Source organism: Arachis duranensis, chromosome 10, assembly GCF_000817695.3.
Source record: "Arachis duranensis cultivar V14167 chromosome 10, aradu.V14167.gnm2.J7QH, whole genome shotgun sequence".
Classification (NCBI taxonomy): domain Eukaryota; kingdom Viridiplantae; phylum Streptophyta; class Magnoliopsida; order Fabales; family Fabaceae; genus Arachis; species Arachis duranensis.
In genome coordinates, this window is record NC_029781.3 from 100,354,708 (window position 1) to 100,370,069 (window position 15,362).

The 15,362-nt window shown below is 34.8% G+C and overlaps 3 protein-coding genes and 1 non-coding gene across 6 annotated transcripts in view; all 4 read left to right on the top strand.

Moving 5' to 3' along the window:
* The first annotated feature begins 1,095 nt into the window (after window positions 1-1,095).
* Window positions 1,096-2,391, top strand: LOC107471335 (uncharacterized). The gene has a single exon (XM_016090777.3). It carries the CDS (start codon window positions 1,684-1,686, stop codon window positions 2,218-2,220), a length of 537 nt encoding a protein of 178 aa, XP_015946263.1. The 5' UTR covers window positions 1,096-1,683; the 3' UTR covers window positions 2,221-2,391.
* A 1,938-nt stretch (window positions 2,392-4,329) lies between these two features.
* Window positions 4,330-4,401, top strand: TRNAP-AGG (transfer RNA proline (anticodon AGG)). The gene has a single exon. It is a non-coding gene; the product is annotated as a tRNA-Pro (tRNA).
* A 4,354-nt stretch (window positions 4,402-8,755) lies between these two features.
* On the top strand, window positions 8,756-13,640 carry LOC107471363 (E3 ubiquitin-protein ligase RHF2A). Of its 3 annotated transcripts, none has more exons than XM_016090820.3 (10): window positions 8,756-8,859; window positions 8,967-9,039; window positions 9,682-9,819; window positions 9,904-9,950; window positions 10,822-10,884; window positions 10,961-11,069; window positions 11,176-11,495; window positions 11,901-12,008; window positions 12,099-12,458; window positions 13,312-13,640. In XM_016090820.3, exons 2-9 carry the CDS (start codon window positions 9,034-9,036, stop codon window positions 12,403-12,405), a joined length of 1,098 nt encoding a protein of 365 aa, XP_015946306.1. In that variant the 5' UTR covers window positions 8,756-8,859; window positions 8,967-9,033; the 3' UTR covers window positions 12,406-12,458; window positions 13,312-13,640. The 3 variants fall into 3 exon arrangements, with proteins under 3 accessions (XP_015946306.1, XP_052111785.1, XP_020988145.1); XM_052255825.1 differs by having other exon boundaries at window positions 9,685-9,819; XM_021132486.2 differs by lacking the exons at window positions 9,682-9,819; window positions 9,904-9,950 and having other exon boundaries at window positions 8,762-8,859.
* A 1,145-nt stretch (window positions 13,641-14,785) lies between these two features.
* Window positions 14,786-15,362, top strand: part of LOC107471359 (fasciclin-like arabinogalactan protein 15) — a gene marked incomplete in the record, with an annotated part of 3,113 nt that continues 2,536 nt past the window's right edge. The window contains 1 exon segment of the mRNA XM_021132482.2: window positions 14,786-15,362. Within this exon segment, the coding sequence (XP_020988141.1) occupies window positions 14,999-15,362 (364 nt within the window).

Here is a 15,362-nt window from a genome sequence, read left to right on the forward strand (position 1 = left end):
TATATTATTTATTATTTCATAGTTGAATTTTATTTAGTTCATTATACTTTAAAATAATAAAATTATTTTTTATTATAAACTTAAAAATAAAAATAAAAATAAAATTGATGACCTTAAAAAGAAAGGAAAAGAATATATGTATGCACACACACAAAGAAGAGAATGTGTTTATAATAAATTTTGAACTAGGATCTAAAAAGTTTGTGAAAAACTTACAACAAAAATAAAAATTAATTGAACAACTTATACCAAAAAAAGTAAGTGATCACAATTTCAATTTTATAAAATATTTGGGGAGCATAACTCCCCATTATCTCCATGAAGCTCCTTACTGCATTAAAACTATTTTGAAAAATTATAATTTTAATAAAATAAATCTTAAAAAATATAAATAATAAAATGACTATATAAATATATATATTTAATTACTAAATATTTGGTTTACTTTTTTAAATAAAATATACTTTTTAGAGAATTATTTTATCAGTTATATCTTTTAAAATGATTTTATCAAAATATAATATTAAATAAATTACACAAATAAAATAATTTTAACTCAAAATTATACCAATGTAACCAATTCTGATTTAGGTGGCGTATAATCAATTCTAAATTTCTAATTTAAGAAATTTATATAATTTTGAGGTAATATTATTTTGGTTTAATTATTTTGTTGGTTTCTATAGTTTCACAAAATTTTTAATTAGATTCTTATAGTTTTTTCTTTTTAATTAGATTCCTGTACTAAATTTTTTTTTCAATTAAGTCATTTTTAACAGTAATTACCTTAATTTTATATGGACTCAATTAAAAAAAAATTGGTGTAAGAATTCAAATAAAAGAAAAAAAGTGCATTAAAAAAAATTGGTACAATAATTTAATTAAAAAAAAAGTACAAAGACGTAATTAAAAATTTTACAAAACTATATGGTTAAAAAAATAATTAAACCTATTATTTTATTTATGGGATTTATCCTATAATATTTGATAGGTCAAAATAGTTATTTGTTGGTAATAGAGGAATGATGTTGAGAAGTGAAAAATGAGGTGGGTTAACGAAATTCCATTGAAGAGGTACCCACCATAGACAGAAATAAAAATCTGATGAGAGAAGACAGAACCCATACACCCAATTTTCTCTCATTGGAGCTGAGAGCGGTTTTCCCCCCCACAATTGTAGGAAGCACCACCCAACACAACTCCGATCCCTCTTAATCTTTTCCTAAAATTGGTTTCCGCCACCGCAGCACTCGCTTTCCACTTTCTATATTACCCCTCTCTCTCTCTTCCAACTTCCACACCAATAGCACACTTAATTCTTTTACTCCTCCTCTTCCCTTTTCTTACCCCTCCTCCTCCCCGGAGGTTTTCTGCAATGGCAGAAACCGTTGCTAACATTTGATATTAATCTGGGTGTGGGTCTTTTCCTCGGCCTTCTCACTCTTCCTCGATTACTCAAGAATTGAGGATCCACACCCTGATCAAAAACACACAAAAAAACCCCCAAAAAGAAAGAAAGAAAAGAAAAGAAAAGAAAGTCTCCATTTTTAAAAGGGTTGTATCCACAAGATCAGTCATTTCGAGAAAGTAACCCTCGCCGCTGGAAACCCACGTTAGAATCCATTTGTTTCGCGACAAAGTTTCGATCTTGAAACACAAACCTCCATTATCACCATCATCACGATGTCGAACATGAAGATCGTGCTTCGTTCCCCGCCTTCGATAAACCGCCGGCAGCCGCTGCTTCGGCGAGACAGTTCGTCGTCGAGAAGCTCGGTGGTGGGGGAGGTGGTCGGCGGCACCGCGGCGGAGTGTGTGGCGGTTTGCTGCTGCTTCCCCTGCGGCCTGGCATTCAACGTCCTCCTACTTGCCCTTTACAAGGTACCATTCGGGCTGTGCCGCCGCATGATACGGGGGATACGTCGCCGGAATCTGGCGAAGGGGCGTCTGCCTCTACCGGCGGCGAGGCGCAGAATCCAGTGCAAGTGCGGGTGCTGCGACGCGAGCAGACTCAGAATCGTTGAACCAATGTGCGCCAACGATGATTTCGACGTGAAAGCGGTGCAATACTCTTCGTTTGTTCAACCTGATAAGGAAGTCATTGATTTGGAGAATGAGATGTGGGATAGGTTCTATGGAACCGGTTTTTGGAGGAGCTCTTCTCGCAGGGATTCCTCTAGCAATGTTCTTACCACTTTTCAACCTCAATATGTTCGTTGAAATTTCAAAAAGCATGCATCTTTGCCCAACAATGGAGTTTAAAAAAGAAAACCATATTTTTGATGATGCAGGTGTTTAAAGATGTGATCTTTTCTCTCTTCTTCTTCTTCTTATTATTTTCTTTTTTTTATTTTTTAATTTTTTTTAATTTTTTTGGGGGGAGGGGGGAAGGTTGGGGTATGATCATGGTCATGGATGATAAATTTGTTTGTTTTGGATTTTGGCATTTTGAGAAATGAAAAGAAATGTGTTGAAATGGATCATCTTTGATTCTTTATCATTTATTTTTTGTGTGTTATATATTAATTGGTTCTTGGTTTTTCCAATGAGATATAGTACGAGTAATATTGAAATGAAGGAACTTTGTTGTTGGGGTCAGGTTTCAGGTTTGTGTGGCAGCAAAAGGGTTTTGTTTTGCTTTGTGTGAAATCTGGAAACAAAAAAAAGTATTGACCCAACTAGTACTAATAATTAATGAACTCTTGATTTGACTAATAATAAAGTACTTCTGTAATTTTGTGTTCGGGAATTGAATCTCTTTCTGCCATTAATCCTTTCCTTTCAAAAGAGAAGGGGCAGTTAACTGATTGAAGAATCAAGACCCATAATTTAATGAACTCCTTAACTCCCATAAATGAATCCCATTTACCAACTTGAACAAGAGTAAAGTCGTTTTTTTTTAAATCTTAACAGAATAGATGATATTAGAGGAATGTGTAAAACATTGCGTTAAAATTAAATTATATTTTTAAACTAAAAATATTTTTAAAATAAAAAATAGTCTAAAATAAGCTAAAATTGTTTTATTTTGTATTTTTTAATTATAGTTAAAATAATTGAATAACAGTAAATATACAAAATTATGAATAATAAATTAAAAAAGATAACTTTAAGTTGATGTCTCCATGACATTACCGATTAAATTAAATGAGTCATGTTAACAATTATTTTAAAAATACTAATTAAAATGGTAGACTCTATATTGATTACTGATTACCATTGTGGTAGTTATAATAATTCTACAACTTTGATAATACTTGCTTAAAAAGGATTGAAAAATTTAAAAAAATATATTTTATATTTTAATAATATTTTCTTATTTGTCAAATTTCAAAATATTGTTCTTGTATTAGTAAATTTCTTGATATATAACTTTTAGATAAAGTTAAACTTGTTATCTTCAATGGACGAAAAAAAAAACATAACTTTGTGAAAATGTATAGAAAAGAAATTGTAATTGAAAAATATAATACCGTTTTATAACATAAAAGTGACTGTTATTTTTTATAATTGAAAAATATTTATAAAAAATACAAAGTTTTTTAAGGACATTCTTAACTAAATAAATAAAGAGATGGATATTGTAGGTTGGAGATATGATGAGTATCCCATGTTGATAAATTTATGGGTCACAATCAAAGAGAACAGGGTCCAGGTGATTCAGAAATGAAGAGCCACCAATAGAAAGGGTGGGCCGGGCGTGCAAAATGTCCACGTTAGAAGCACTTACCCCTCCCTACCATTCTCAAATAATGGGTCCTCTTCACCTTGTCTCACAACATGGAAACCATACCATGTTGCTCCTTGTACCATTTCCATCTTCACAATCCGGTCCCTCTTGTACTTCCCCACCCTCTCAATTACCCAATTATATTCTCATACACAATCTTTCAACAACTGCCCAGCTACCCATCTACCTAATAAATATGCAAACCTATCTAGCTAATATTTTTTAATTTAAAATTTCAAAAAATTAGTTGTTTAGTTGATATATATAGGAATTTTACAAACTTGGCTCATGCTATCTTTGTTATTGCTTCTACTATTTTACCATATTGATACGATATCCCTTGAAATTGGAATAGTACTAATTAAACATGTATTAATATCATGTATGTAGTACTAGTACTAGTCACTAGTCAGCAGGGCCTAGGGATAGTAGTAATTGAAGGATATCTGGCGGGTACAACTCCATAATAATGTAGTGAGCTACAAAAGTATAGTGGTCCACACAGTACACCATAGCGTCCCTGAAAAGGGTTAAACTACTCACTTTGGTGTGTGTTTATAAACCTTAATTTTAAAATGGACAAAATCATAATCAAAGAAGGGCATTTGGTCTAGTGGTATGATTCTCGCTTAGGGTGCGAGAGGTCCCGAGTTCAATTCTCGGAATGCCCCCTTTTTTTTATACTTTTCATTCATTTAAAATAAATAATAATAATAGAAGAATATTTTGTACGGCATTTGATGTTGCTTTCGCTAGACGCCTAGACGTGCGGACTCTCATGGTCGATGGGACACAATGTTTAAAAAAAAATAGTAAGATAGTGATATCACTTCAATGAAATTATGATAAGTTAGTAGTAAAAATAAATTTAATAGTGACCTTGACATTTAAGGGTGGTTGATCGAGTTAACTAAAAAAAGTTATTATGTCAAGGAGCTACGTTGGTACTTATGTGATTGTATTAACGATAATATCATAATATTGTAATCCACTAATATACAATTCATTATAAATTACCATGCAAGCGAAACAATTTTATACTCCAAAATCTCTCGGACCGTCTTATTTTTATTTTAAAAAATAAAAAATATCAAATACAAATTAAAGAGTCTGATTTATAATTTATTTTTTTTTCAAATAGATCAAATTTTTTTATTGTAGTTTATTTTTTTTCAAACAAAATAATTTTTTAGACTTTGTCAAGTATTATGAATGCTATCAATTTCTCTCATGTATCCTCTTTTTATTTTTCATTATCACGGAAGACAATGTCATCCGCATACAAACACGAATATTCCAAGTTTCATTTGATAATATATTCTTGCATATGTATATATGTATTTCTTTTATTAATAGAGCAACATATATACGCACAGAAATATACCATCCACCTCTTGCACTCATGTTTACTAGTTGGGAGCTCAGTCCAACTTAGAAAATGTTTCTTTAGCGTCTCTGAGTACGACCATTGTCTTCTAACAAAGGACAGCCAAGCACACCAAACCTGTTAAGAAAAAACACAACCAAGAAATAGGTAGTGACTATATTCAACACCTTGATTACATAACACACATGTCACATCTTCCTGAGTAACCACTCCCAAACGACTCAGCCTCTCCTTTGTATTGACCCTTTCAATCAAAACAAACCAAACAAACAATTCAACTATTGGCGGGACTAGACCTTTCCAAACTGTCTTAATAAAGTTGTAACTTGCTATATCTTCTGGAAGCATTTTCACCTGTAGTTCCTGCACAAAGGAGTTAGTAGAAAATAGACCTTGTTTCTCAAATTTCCACACAACTCTATCCTCTCTGCTATATGCAAGTCTAACCAATCTTAAAGTTTCATGCAACTGGTTCACTAGTACCAATTCCCATTGGAAAAGCTTTCGCCTCCAATAATAGAGAATATTAATTTAGTCAATTTAAAATTTGGTTTACCGATTTTTCGATCAAATTAATTTATCTGATCTAATTTTGACAAAAATAACACAATTTAAATGATTATATATATTAAATTTTAATTATTAAAAAATATCTTTAAAAAAAAATATTTTATGCGTCTTTATATTAACATCCCCATAATATAAATGTGATGATTCAATGCTCTAACATGTTGGTAATTCCGTTAATTTTATATTTGATAGAAAAACTAATTTGATATGTGATTAAAAATCAGATGACTATTTTGATCAATTTTAAAATAAAGCAAACATTTTGATTATGAGTTAAAACATTTTGATATCGTTAGATAAACTGATTACTTTATAATTTTAATATGAACAATGTTAGGGGCTAGGAATTTTTGTGATTGTTAGTCATCAACTAGTCATCAATGATGATTTGATAGTATGAGATTGGTATGAGATTTCATCCAATAGTTCATCTTTCTCTGCTGGTTATAAGCTGGCCAAAATTCAATAAAACTATTGGTCCGTAGACTTTTCCTTTTAATAATTTATAAAGAATGTGACAATATTTGGCATCTTTGATCTCCCCGGTTATTCTGATCTTATCTATCGCTCTTCTCTTTTCATTTTATTGATTCAATTTTATATCAACATGCACAAGCAAAGCAAAAGCATTATATAATTGTCATCTTGATTGAATTTTCCTTTCCGGAAGAACGAATTAAAATAATTGTCTGCTTAATGCGTTGTTTTGTATCTTATTATGTATTCATATTTTTTTAATGAACTACATTATCTTATTATGAGTGATTCATTTATTTTTCTTCTCCCCCGGGTTTTGACTTGGTTGATTCGCTTTCTTAATTAATAATAAAAAACAATTATTTATTCTGAAGGTGTATCAAGCATTATATAATAGTTCATATAAAGATATTTTTATTACTCTACACTATTTCTCAAAGTCTAATAGCAAGAGTCAGGTTAAAAAATATGAAAAATTTTAAAGAATCGATATGAAATTGATTAATTTAAATATAAAAAAAATGTTGGTGAAACACGTACGTTGAAATAAATCTATATAAAGTAATTATAATGATATGGTATTAGAAAAAAATACAGATAAAATAATTTTTATGTATAATATTATTTTCATTTTTGTTACCTGCAAAACGTAGGTTATAATTTATTTTTTATAATTATTTATTTTTCTTGCCTGCNAATAATAATAATAATAATAATAATAATAATAATAATAATAATAATAATAATAATAACTATCAAAATCTGAAAAAAAAATCATAATAATTTGTAATAATAACATTATAATAACAACAATAGACAAATAAATTTATTTACGAATAAAATAGACAAATATTTACACACCAAAAATTATGTAAATATTCAAAAATACTAACTTTTCGTCACTCATTTAAATACCTAATAATTCAGGGTCATTTCTAAAATGGTAATATTATTTTTCCTTTTAGTATACCTAGTGAAAATAAGTATGAGTTAATACTTAATAGTCAAAATCATCCATGAAAGATATCTCGATCTCCATTTTCGTCCCCGAAAGATAATCAACCTTGTCACGTTAGTCATTCTATCATCTCTTGCGCTGAGGTGACTAACGCTCGCTGACATGGCCTGTTAACTGCCAGCGTGGCACTCGCTTAGTATACCCTTTTGTTGCTTATAAGATAAGTTTATTAGATCAATTCAAATTAGTCCGTAAGTCCATGAACCCTAATCCCAAATCCAAAGGAATCGAACCTCACCTCCATAGCAGATTCCATGTTCCCAAGTTGTCCCTGCTGCTGCCCGCATCACTGCCTATGCCTTCAACGCCGCCATCGCCTGCGCATCGATGGTAGATTTATTGGTATTTGTGGTAGAATTTAAAAATTGTGGATTAATTAATATGTTTGATCTGCGAAACGAAGGCATTTAATAGCCAAGTTAGCAACGAGACCTTGAAACCCAAAGATCCAGCAGCAGCAAGAACCCTAGATACCAGAATCATAATGACAATGTAGAATTAGTAGGTCAGAGATTTATAAATTTGGGAAGTAAGAAGCAAAGCAATGGCAAAGCATATGCAGGCATGAATAGGAATGCTAAAAAAGAGATGGCCGCTGATATGTTAGTGGCATTCTTGTCTCTCTCCACTGCGATGGTTCTCTTCATTAGACCCAACAGCTCCGTTCTCTGCACCACCACTACCGCCGCCGACAACAACCACTTCATAGACTAAGACAATCAGATTCGCTCCTCTCTCCAACTCAAAAAAACTCTCTCTCCTCTTGATTTCATGAAGTCCAAGTTCGTTCTCATGGTTTCCCACGAGCTCTCCTTTTTAGGTAGTTCTTCATCTCTTTCATTTTTTTCCATTCGCCAATTGAATTCAAGAAAGAAAAGAATGTTATTTTTTTGTCTGTGTTGTTGTTCAGGTGGTCCTTTGTTACTGACGGAATTGGTTTTTCTGCTAAGGAAAGTTGGTGTTGATGTTGTTTGGATCACAAATCAGAAGCCTCCAGAACCTGACCAAGTCATTGCCATTCTCAAGGAGAAAGTTTCTCTTGTTCTTCCCTTTGGATTTGGGATTAGGGTTCATGGATTTAGGGACTGATTTGAATTGATTTAATAAACTTATCTTATCAGCAATAAGAGGGTACACTAAGCGAGTGCCACGCTGGCAGTTAACAGGCCATGTCAGCGAGTGTTAGCCACCTCAGCGCAGGAGATGATGGAAGGACTAACGCGACCAGGTTGGTTATCTTTCAAAGATAAATTTGATTAATTTTATCTTTCGAAGACGAAAATAGAGATCGAGATATTTTTCAAAAATGATTTTGACTATTTACTCAAATAAATATATATTTTCGAAAGAAACAAACATATAGAATGCGGGATGAGAAACAAAGGCCTTTTTTGGGTCATTTGTTGGGCTTGTTTGTTCCGACCAACACCGTGATTCTTATCCTTTATTTATAGCCCAATGCATATTTAAAAGGAAGCAAGGTATTTGGGCTTCTCTTAAGTTGGGCATTGAGCCTTATATAATATTACAGTGAAAAAAACAGAAAAAAATAAAAAATAGTAAAACCTTTCCATTTTTTTTCTTCTTATTTTTATGTTGTGTGTTTTGTGTTTTCTCTCTCTTCCCTCCTCTCTCATACTGCGGGGTGGGACCAGGTAACTTCTGCCATTTCTCAAGGTAAAGTTTCTGCACCTCTCTCTCTTTCTCATTCCTTTTCTTCATCTTCAATCGTCATCAAAATTGTTTCACTCACTCAATTCCTCTTCTCTGCAATGGATCTCTAGCGTTCAAGCCTCGATCTTCCCTTGATGGCCCTGCCCTCTATTTCTTGACACCTTTAAGTTCCTATCCATGGAGGTAAACCCACTTATTCTCTTCCATTTTGGTCTCATTATTGTATCTGCTTCTATCTACTACATTTCCCCATGCCAAAGGTTTCATTTTTTTTTTATCTGCGTCGATTTGAGTTCTGTCCTGTCCTGCGTGGTGATCCTTTTTTTCATTAGCGTCATGCCAATATAGAAAGTACTATTAGTGACGTTTCCTCGTGGCGGTTAGCAACGGTTTTTTGCTACCAAGGATATTCCGCGATTTTCGACGATGATGATGATGATGATCAAATGTTTGAGGCACAATTCTATAACAGGAATACATTTAAAAAAAATTATTTAACTTATCACACAATTGTGTTCAAGTTGTCTTCTCAAATTTTAGAAGCTTTTCGTGAAGATTCCTGGGGCGTAATAGTATGTATTGCTGGTAGAAACTGTATTTATTTGTTACTAAATATTTGGTATTTGGGATTGTGGTGACACTTGTTGTGAGGACTAGTTAAATGCACTTGTTTCAAACTGGTTTGGAGTTTGACATAGTAGAATTGATCTATTGATGCCTTGGTTTATTTTCCTTGTGTTTGTTCAAAATATGACGAATTCTAGAGCTCTACTTACACTTGTAAAACAATTCATCTGACTCTGAAGTTGTGCGGCTGATGTGTAGAAGGTACCAGGGATGGAAGGCAAGGCTGAGAGTCAAATGACTTCGGCTGCGGCCTTCGTCGAAGGAGGGATTCAAGAATCATGTGATGATGCTTGCAGCATATGCCTTGAGGATTTCTCCGAAAGTGATCCTTCGACAGTAATATTCAGCTTTTGCAAATTACTCTCGTTTCTAAAATATAACTTTTGGTCACTTTCTTTTTCTCCCTCTGTTGCTTTTCAGACCACTGCATGCAGGCATGAGTTTCACCTTCAATGTGTTCTTGAATGGTATGCCTTAATATATGAATAATTTTTTTCGAGTGCCTCTCTCAAAATATAGATTGATTTTAGCTTATTTTATTTTTTCCATTTATATCCTTGTGAGTTTGTGTATTATGTTGGTTGACCTACTCGATATTAGATTTGCTTGGTTCCTTTTAGAGTCAAATGGCTATGATAAGGATATAAATTGTATGGTGTTCTCTTAAAGCAGGGTCCGAGAGTTACGACATAGGGAGGCAAACATTCTACTGGCTGGGGAAGTGGTAGGAGAGAGATTAAGAGAACTAAATTTCAACTTATATAGATAGGATGAGAGTAACTAACTTGAGGCAGGTTGTACTTACATTGAAGTCTGATTTCTAATTTCTATTTCTCTAACAGCATAAATTTTAATGATATTCATACCAAGGTTAGTTTGTTCTGTTGTTGTTTTTTTTTCCTCCACAAACAAACACTTAGGTCCTTCAAATTTACCCTTTTCCATACAATCAGTCTGGAATTTGCATATGGCAACATCACCAATTATAACGGGTTATTGATTGAATATTCATGTAACTTTTAATTCCATTGATTTATATTAAGGTGGTTAGAATGCTGTCCTATGTTTCTTGTTCTTTTGACTTTTGTCAATGCTAAGGTGATATATGGCTATGACTTTATTCTAGAACTACGCTCTGTACAGACTGCATTGACTAGAAAGCTAGTGAATTGAGTTGCTTGTGTATTTTATGTGTGGGAGGAGGATCTGCTCACTGCTAAAGATATTCTTGTTATTTCCACATGCATTAAAAGTATATGCATATTAGACATGTTTTATTTTATATCATTGGAAATGGAAGATTATATTTTAGCAATTATTATGGGCTGTTTTTTGTAGGTGCCAGAGAAGCTCTCAGTGCCCTATGTGTTGGCAACCTATTAGCATGAAGGATCCAACCAGGTTTGTTGTGATTTAACTTTTCTGGATCTTTTTTTAAATTGATGCTGTTCTTAAATTTTTGTGCATTTTCTTGCAGTCAAGAGCTGTTTGAGGCAGTAGAACGGGAAAGGAAGTTGAGGGCTATCGCACCAAGGACTGCTGCTATCTTTCACCACCCTGCCTTTGGTGATTTTGGACTGCAGCATGTCGGTTATCTATCAGACATTGAGTGTTGGTTTGGCTGTCTTATAGCTAAGCACATTACAATTCTCCCATTTGTTTATCATGCTTATAATTTTTCTCTTCCTGCAGTTAGGCATAAGTGATGCTGATCTTGAACAACGAATAATTCAACATTTAGCTGCAGCAGCAGCAGTTGGGAGATCACACCATCATGGTCGGAGGGAAGGGCATCAAACTAGGGCATCTGCTCATGGTCATCCACCCGTTATAGTTTTGTCATCTCAGCCAAGTTCACCGCAAGTCCCTGAATCAGCTCCTAGAGGGGGAGATGAACCAGCTACAAATCCTTTAGGAACTCCATCTAGTCCTATGACTTCCCGTGGAGGTGAAATATCACGGCAGATCCCACATCTTCAGACTCAAAGCTCTTCTTCAGCTCCTCGGGATAGGTAGTTGTGACCATGTTATTTATTTGCAAAACAATAAGCTACTCCTCTCCCCCTATTTATGCATTTACCATACACTCCTGGCTCTGTTATATCTTTGTCTCAGCTCTTAGTTCCTGAACTGTTTAGTGTATTAAGTTGAGCCAAGGGGTAAAGCACATTCATTTGCATAATTGATGTGTTTTCCCTTTTTATTCAGCATGTGATGGTGAAGAATGGCGGGAATGCCATTTGACCCTAAAACATCCTTAAAGAATGTGTTAAGTCCAAGAAAACTTGTTCGGTGTGACACTTTTCTCTAAATGTTGTAATTTTATATAGTTCTTCATATCTGATAACAGTGGGGAAATATGCTAGTTAACATAAAAATACAGGATGGGAGTAATCTATTCTACTGTTTGTTTGCAGAGACTCTATTGCGCAATCTTCTCCAGCAAACCAAGATAGAGCAGGGCCATCAGAATCCCAGTCCATTTCTGATTCTCTGCGGGCCCGATTTAGTGCGTTGTCCATGAGGTACGGTTTGTTAGAGAATAGTGGATGTGCCTAGTTCTGTATATTTCCTGCTTGACTTCTCTCTGATTTCAACCTATCTTGGTGATTAAGATACAAAGAGTCAATTTCAAAAGGCGCAAGGGGATGGAAGGAGAGGCTGTTCTGTCATGGTTCTTCCATGTCAAAAGTTGGCTCAGAAGCTAGGAGAGAGGCTGGAATTGCCGGCGTCACACAATTGGTGCAATCCCAATCTCTTCAAAATAGAGCAACTTATAGAACTGCGACTACCTCTTTGTCAAATCATTTGGAGGATCATCCCACTGGAGAGGTGACCAACCAGAACAGGGGAGCTAGAAGAGAAAATGCATCGCATGATAACACTCCAGCTGCTTGTTCTGCTAGCTCACGTTCGAATTGAGCTCTATTTTGTTTCTGTCGATAAAATCTTTCCTCATCATCTCATGTTTGAAGGTGAGCTCTGATCCTTGTCTAACCTTTTAGATTCTGTACAGATTCAGCATTTCTTGCTTTTCACCATTTGTAAACTCAATACCTGTTTCGGTTCTTATGGTTAAGCATCCCTAGTGCAAGTGGTTTTAGGGCGTTTTGGCAATGTGCTTGGTAGACTGAAGAGATGGTATACCACTTTCATACTTTCTTTCACAAAGCTACGCATAAGATATAGTTGAGATTACAATGGGACTGGCAATAAGTAAGGTGTGTTTTGGGGAGCGTTTTGGTTATTTAGCGTGATTTCATATGGCAGTAAGATTTCGGGGGAAATTTTCTTGAATCTTTTTTTTTTAAGTTTTAACGTCTATCAACTCCATCTTACTTGTTCCTAGCTATTTGATATTTTAGAAGAACTTAATTCTTATATGCAATTTATCCAATGGATATGAGATGTCTCTTAGACAAAGAAGGAAAAAAAAAAGGAACAAACACCATGGCCAAACTCAATCCTTTGGTCTGCTGGCCACAAATTTGGGCTATTTTGGAGGTTCAGTATGCTAGCCTGTTATTTTGTTAGTGGGGATGGGAGAATGGTTTAACCACTAATCAGTTATTGGTGAAAAGGTGATGGACTTGGAATTTTGGGTCAAGTCAATAAGAACTTAACGTAACGACCAGTTTGACTCATTGATTCATGCATAATAAACGACCAGTTCGACCAAATTGGAGTGTTAAATTTCTTGGCAACTAAATTGATTCATGCATAATCTTTTAGGGACTATTTTCTGCATTGATCTTATTGTGAAATAGTAGCTAGTAGGTTAATGTTATTGTACGGTTGTTATCGCTTAATAGTGTTTTTGGTCCTCAGGTTAATTATTCCCCGGACATGACATACTGAGGAGCAGATGCTTTGGAAATAGTGATTGCAAAATGGAAATATATGTCTGTTATGGTTTTACAATAACAAGTTAAAAGGATCTGAAAGATGCAGCTGTGATTGAACCTATAATGTTACTATCTTCATGTATATATGCATACGTAACATGTAATATACATTAATACCGGTAATGTTTTATGAAGTTGGCAAGCCATGGGCATATACTGTGATAAGTGACATGAATGTGCGCCCAAAGTTGGAAACATTTTCCCATATTTGTCCTAATTAGTTACTCTACATATTATGATTGATTTGTGTCATCCCAATTTCGGTTAAACCAGCTGTTTCAAAAACATTAGGGAAGGGAATACGAAATAATGAGTTACCTCTTTTTTATTTCATGCATTAAGAGCGAAAGTCTTGTTGATCTAATTACATTTCCCCATGGCAACAAATAATAACGTTAAATTCACACACAAGGTTGCTTCAGGAAGTTTGTTTTGTGGTTTTCACACTAGTGGTTTTGATGTAGATATTACTACATTTTGTAGAATTAAAGAATGAATAAATTGATATGATTTTATGTGAAAAAAAAAATTGTTACAATTAAGAATATAGATAGGAAAGTAGGGAGGATATTGGTGTCTATTTTAAGTTTGTATGAATATGAGCATCGCATATGGATGGTAGTATTGATTGTGTGTAAATGCAAAGTGTTACGTGATGCATGTGGTGATTTGCAGAGGAAGTAAAATGAGAAGAAACGTAGTGGAGGGGTGAGGGAAGCTAATTAAGCTATGAGAGTGAGAGTGAAGGTGAAGTGAAGATAGAGAATTGACTGAGGAACCACCGGAGGAGGGGAAGTCACCGTTATGGTTGCGTGAAACAGTTTTCCTAAGCAGACTTGTGGGAACTGGGAAGGGAAGCTATCAATCAATGTAAACACCAACTATCAATTCACGAGGGAGCGTACTATGATGCATCATCCCCATTCTCTATCATTCATTCATGGTCTCCAACACCGACACCTTGCCACATTGCACTCTCCCTTTTCTTTCCCAAATTTAAAATAGTCAAATACAATCCACACCATACATAACACGTTTTTTTGGCCTGCCCTCCTTTTTACCCTATGTAACAATAATTAAGCAACATTCATATGCATCATGGCAATATTGAAAGACTTAAAAAAGGAGTTACTACGGCTACATGCAACATGAACATGGTATAACATGACACTTGCATGGGTTCAGGAAAATGAATTTACTAACCGAATAGATTATTGGTGATTACACATGTTAAACAGAGGAGAGGATAAAAAAAAAAGCGGGTTTGGCGTGGCTTGAAAACAAGCAAAGAGTAGGAGGAGTAGTGAGTAGTGAGTATAATAACAGCACACCAGTTGCCGTGTGGTCCCCACATACAGGCTGTCACTGAAAGAATTGTATGCTTTCTATATTGCTAGTTTTTCATTTTACATCTAGCATCTTCCCCCCCACAGTACCAGTCTCTGCACACAACCCCATTGGAACAAGAAAGAAAGAGACTCACCAGCTATACCCCACAACTCCCTCACTTTACTCTCCTCCTTCTTGTTCTTGTTCTTGTTCTTGTTCCAATACAGAAAAGAAAGTCTCATTGCATTCGGTATCTGTATCCTCTTCTTCAATCCAGCGCCATGGATACCTCCGTCTATGGTGTCTGCAACCACAAGAACTTCTCCTTCTTCCTCATTCTCGTATTCCTCGTCCCATTCCTTCTCCATTCCGCATCGTCTTCAACCTCTCCTCAGATCAACTCAAATTCCATCCTCGTCGCGCTCTTGGATTCTCACTACACCGAACTCGCCGAGCTAGTAGAGAAGGCACTCCTCCTTCAGAAGCTTGAAGAAGCTGTCGGCAACCACAACATCACAATCTTCGCACCACGCAACCATGCTCTCGAGCGAGACCTCGACCCTGAGTTCAAGCGCTTCCTTCTCGAACCTCGAAACCTCAACTCACTCCAGACCCTCCTCATGTCCCACATTCTCCCCACTCGCA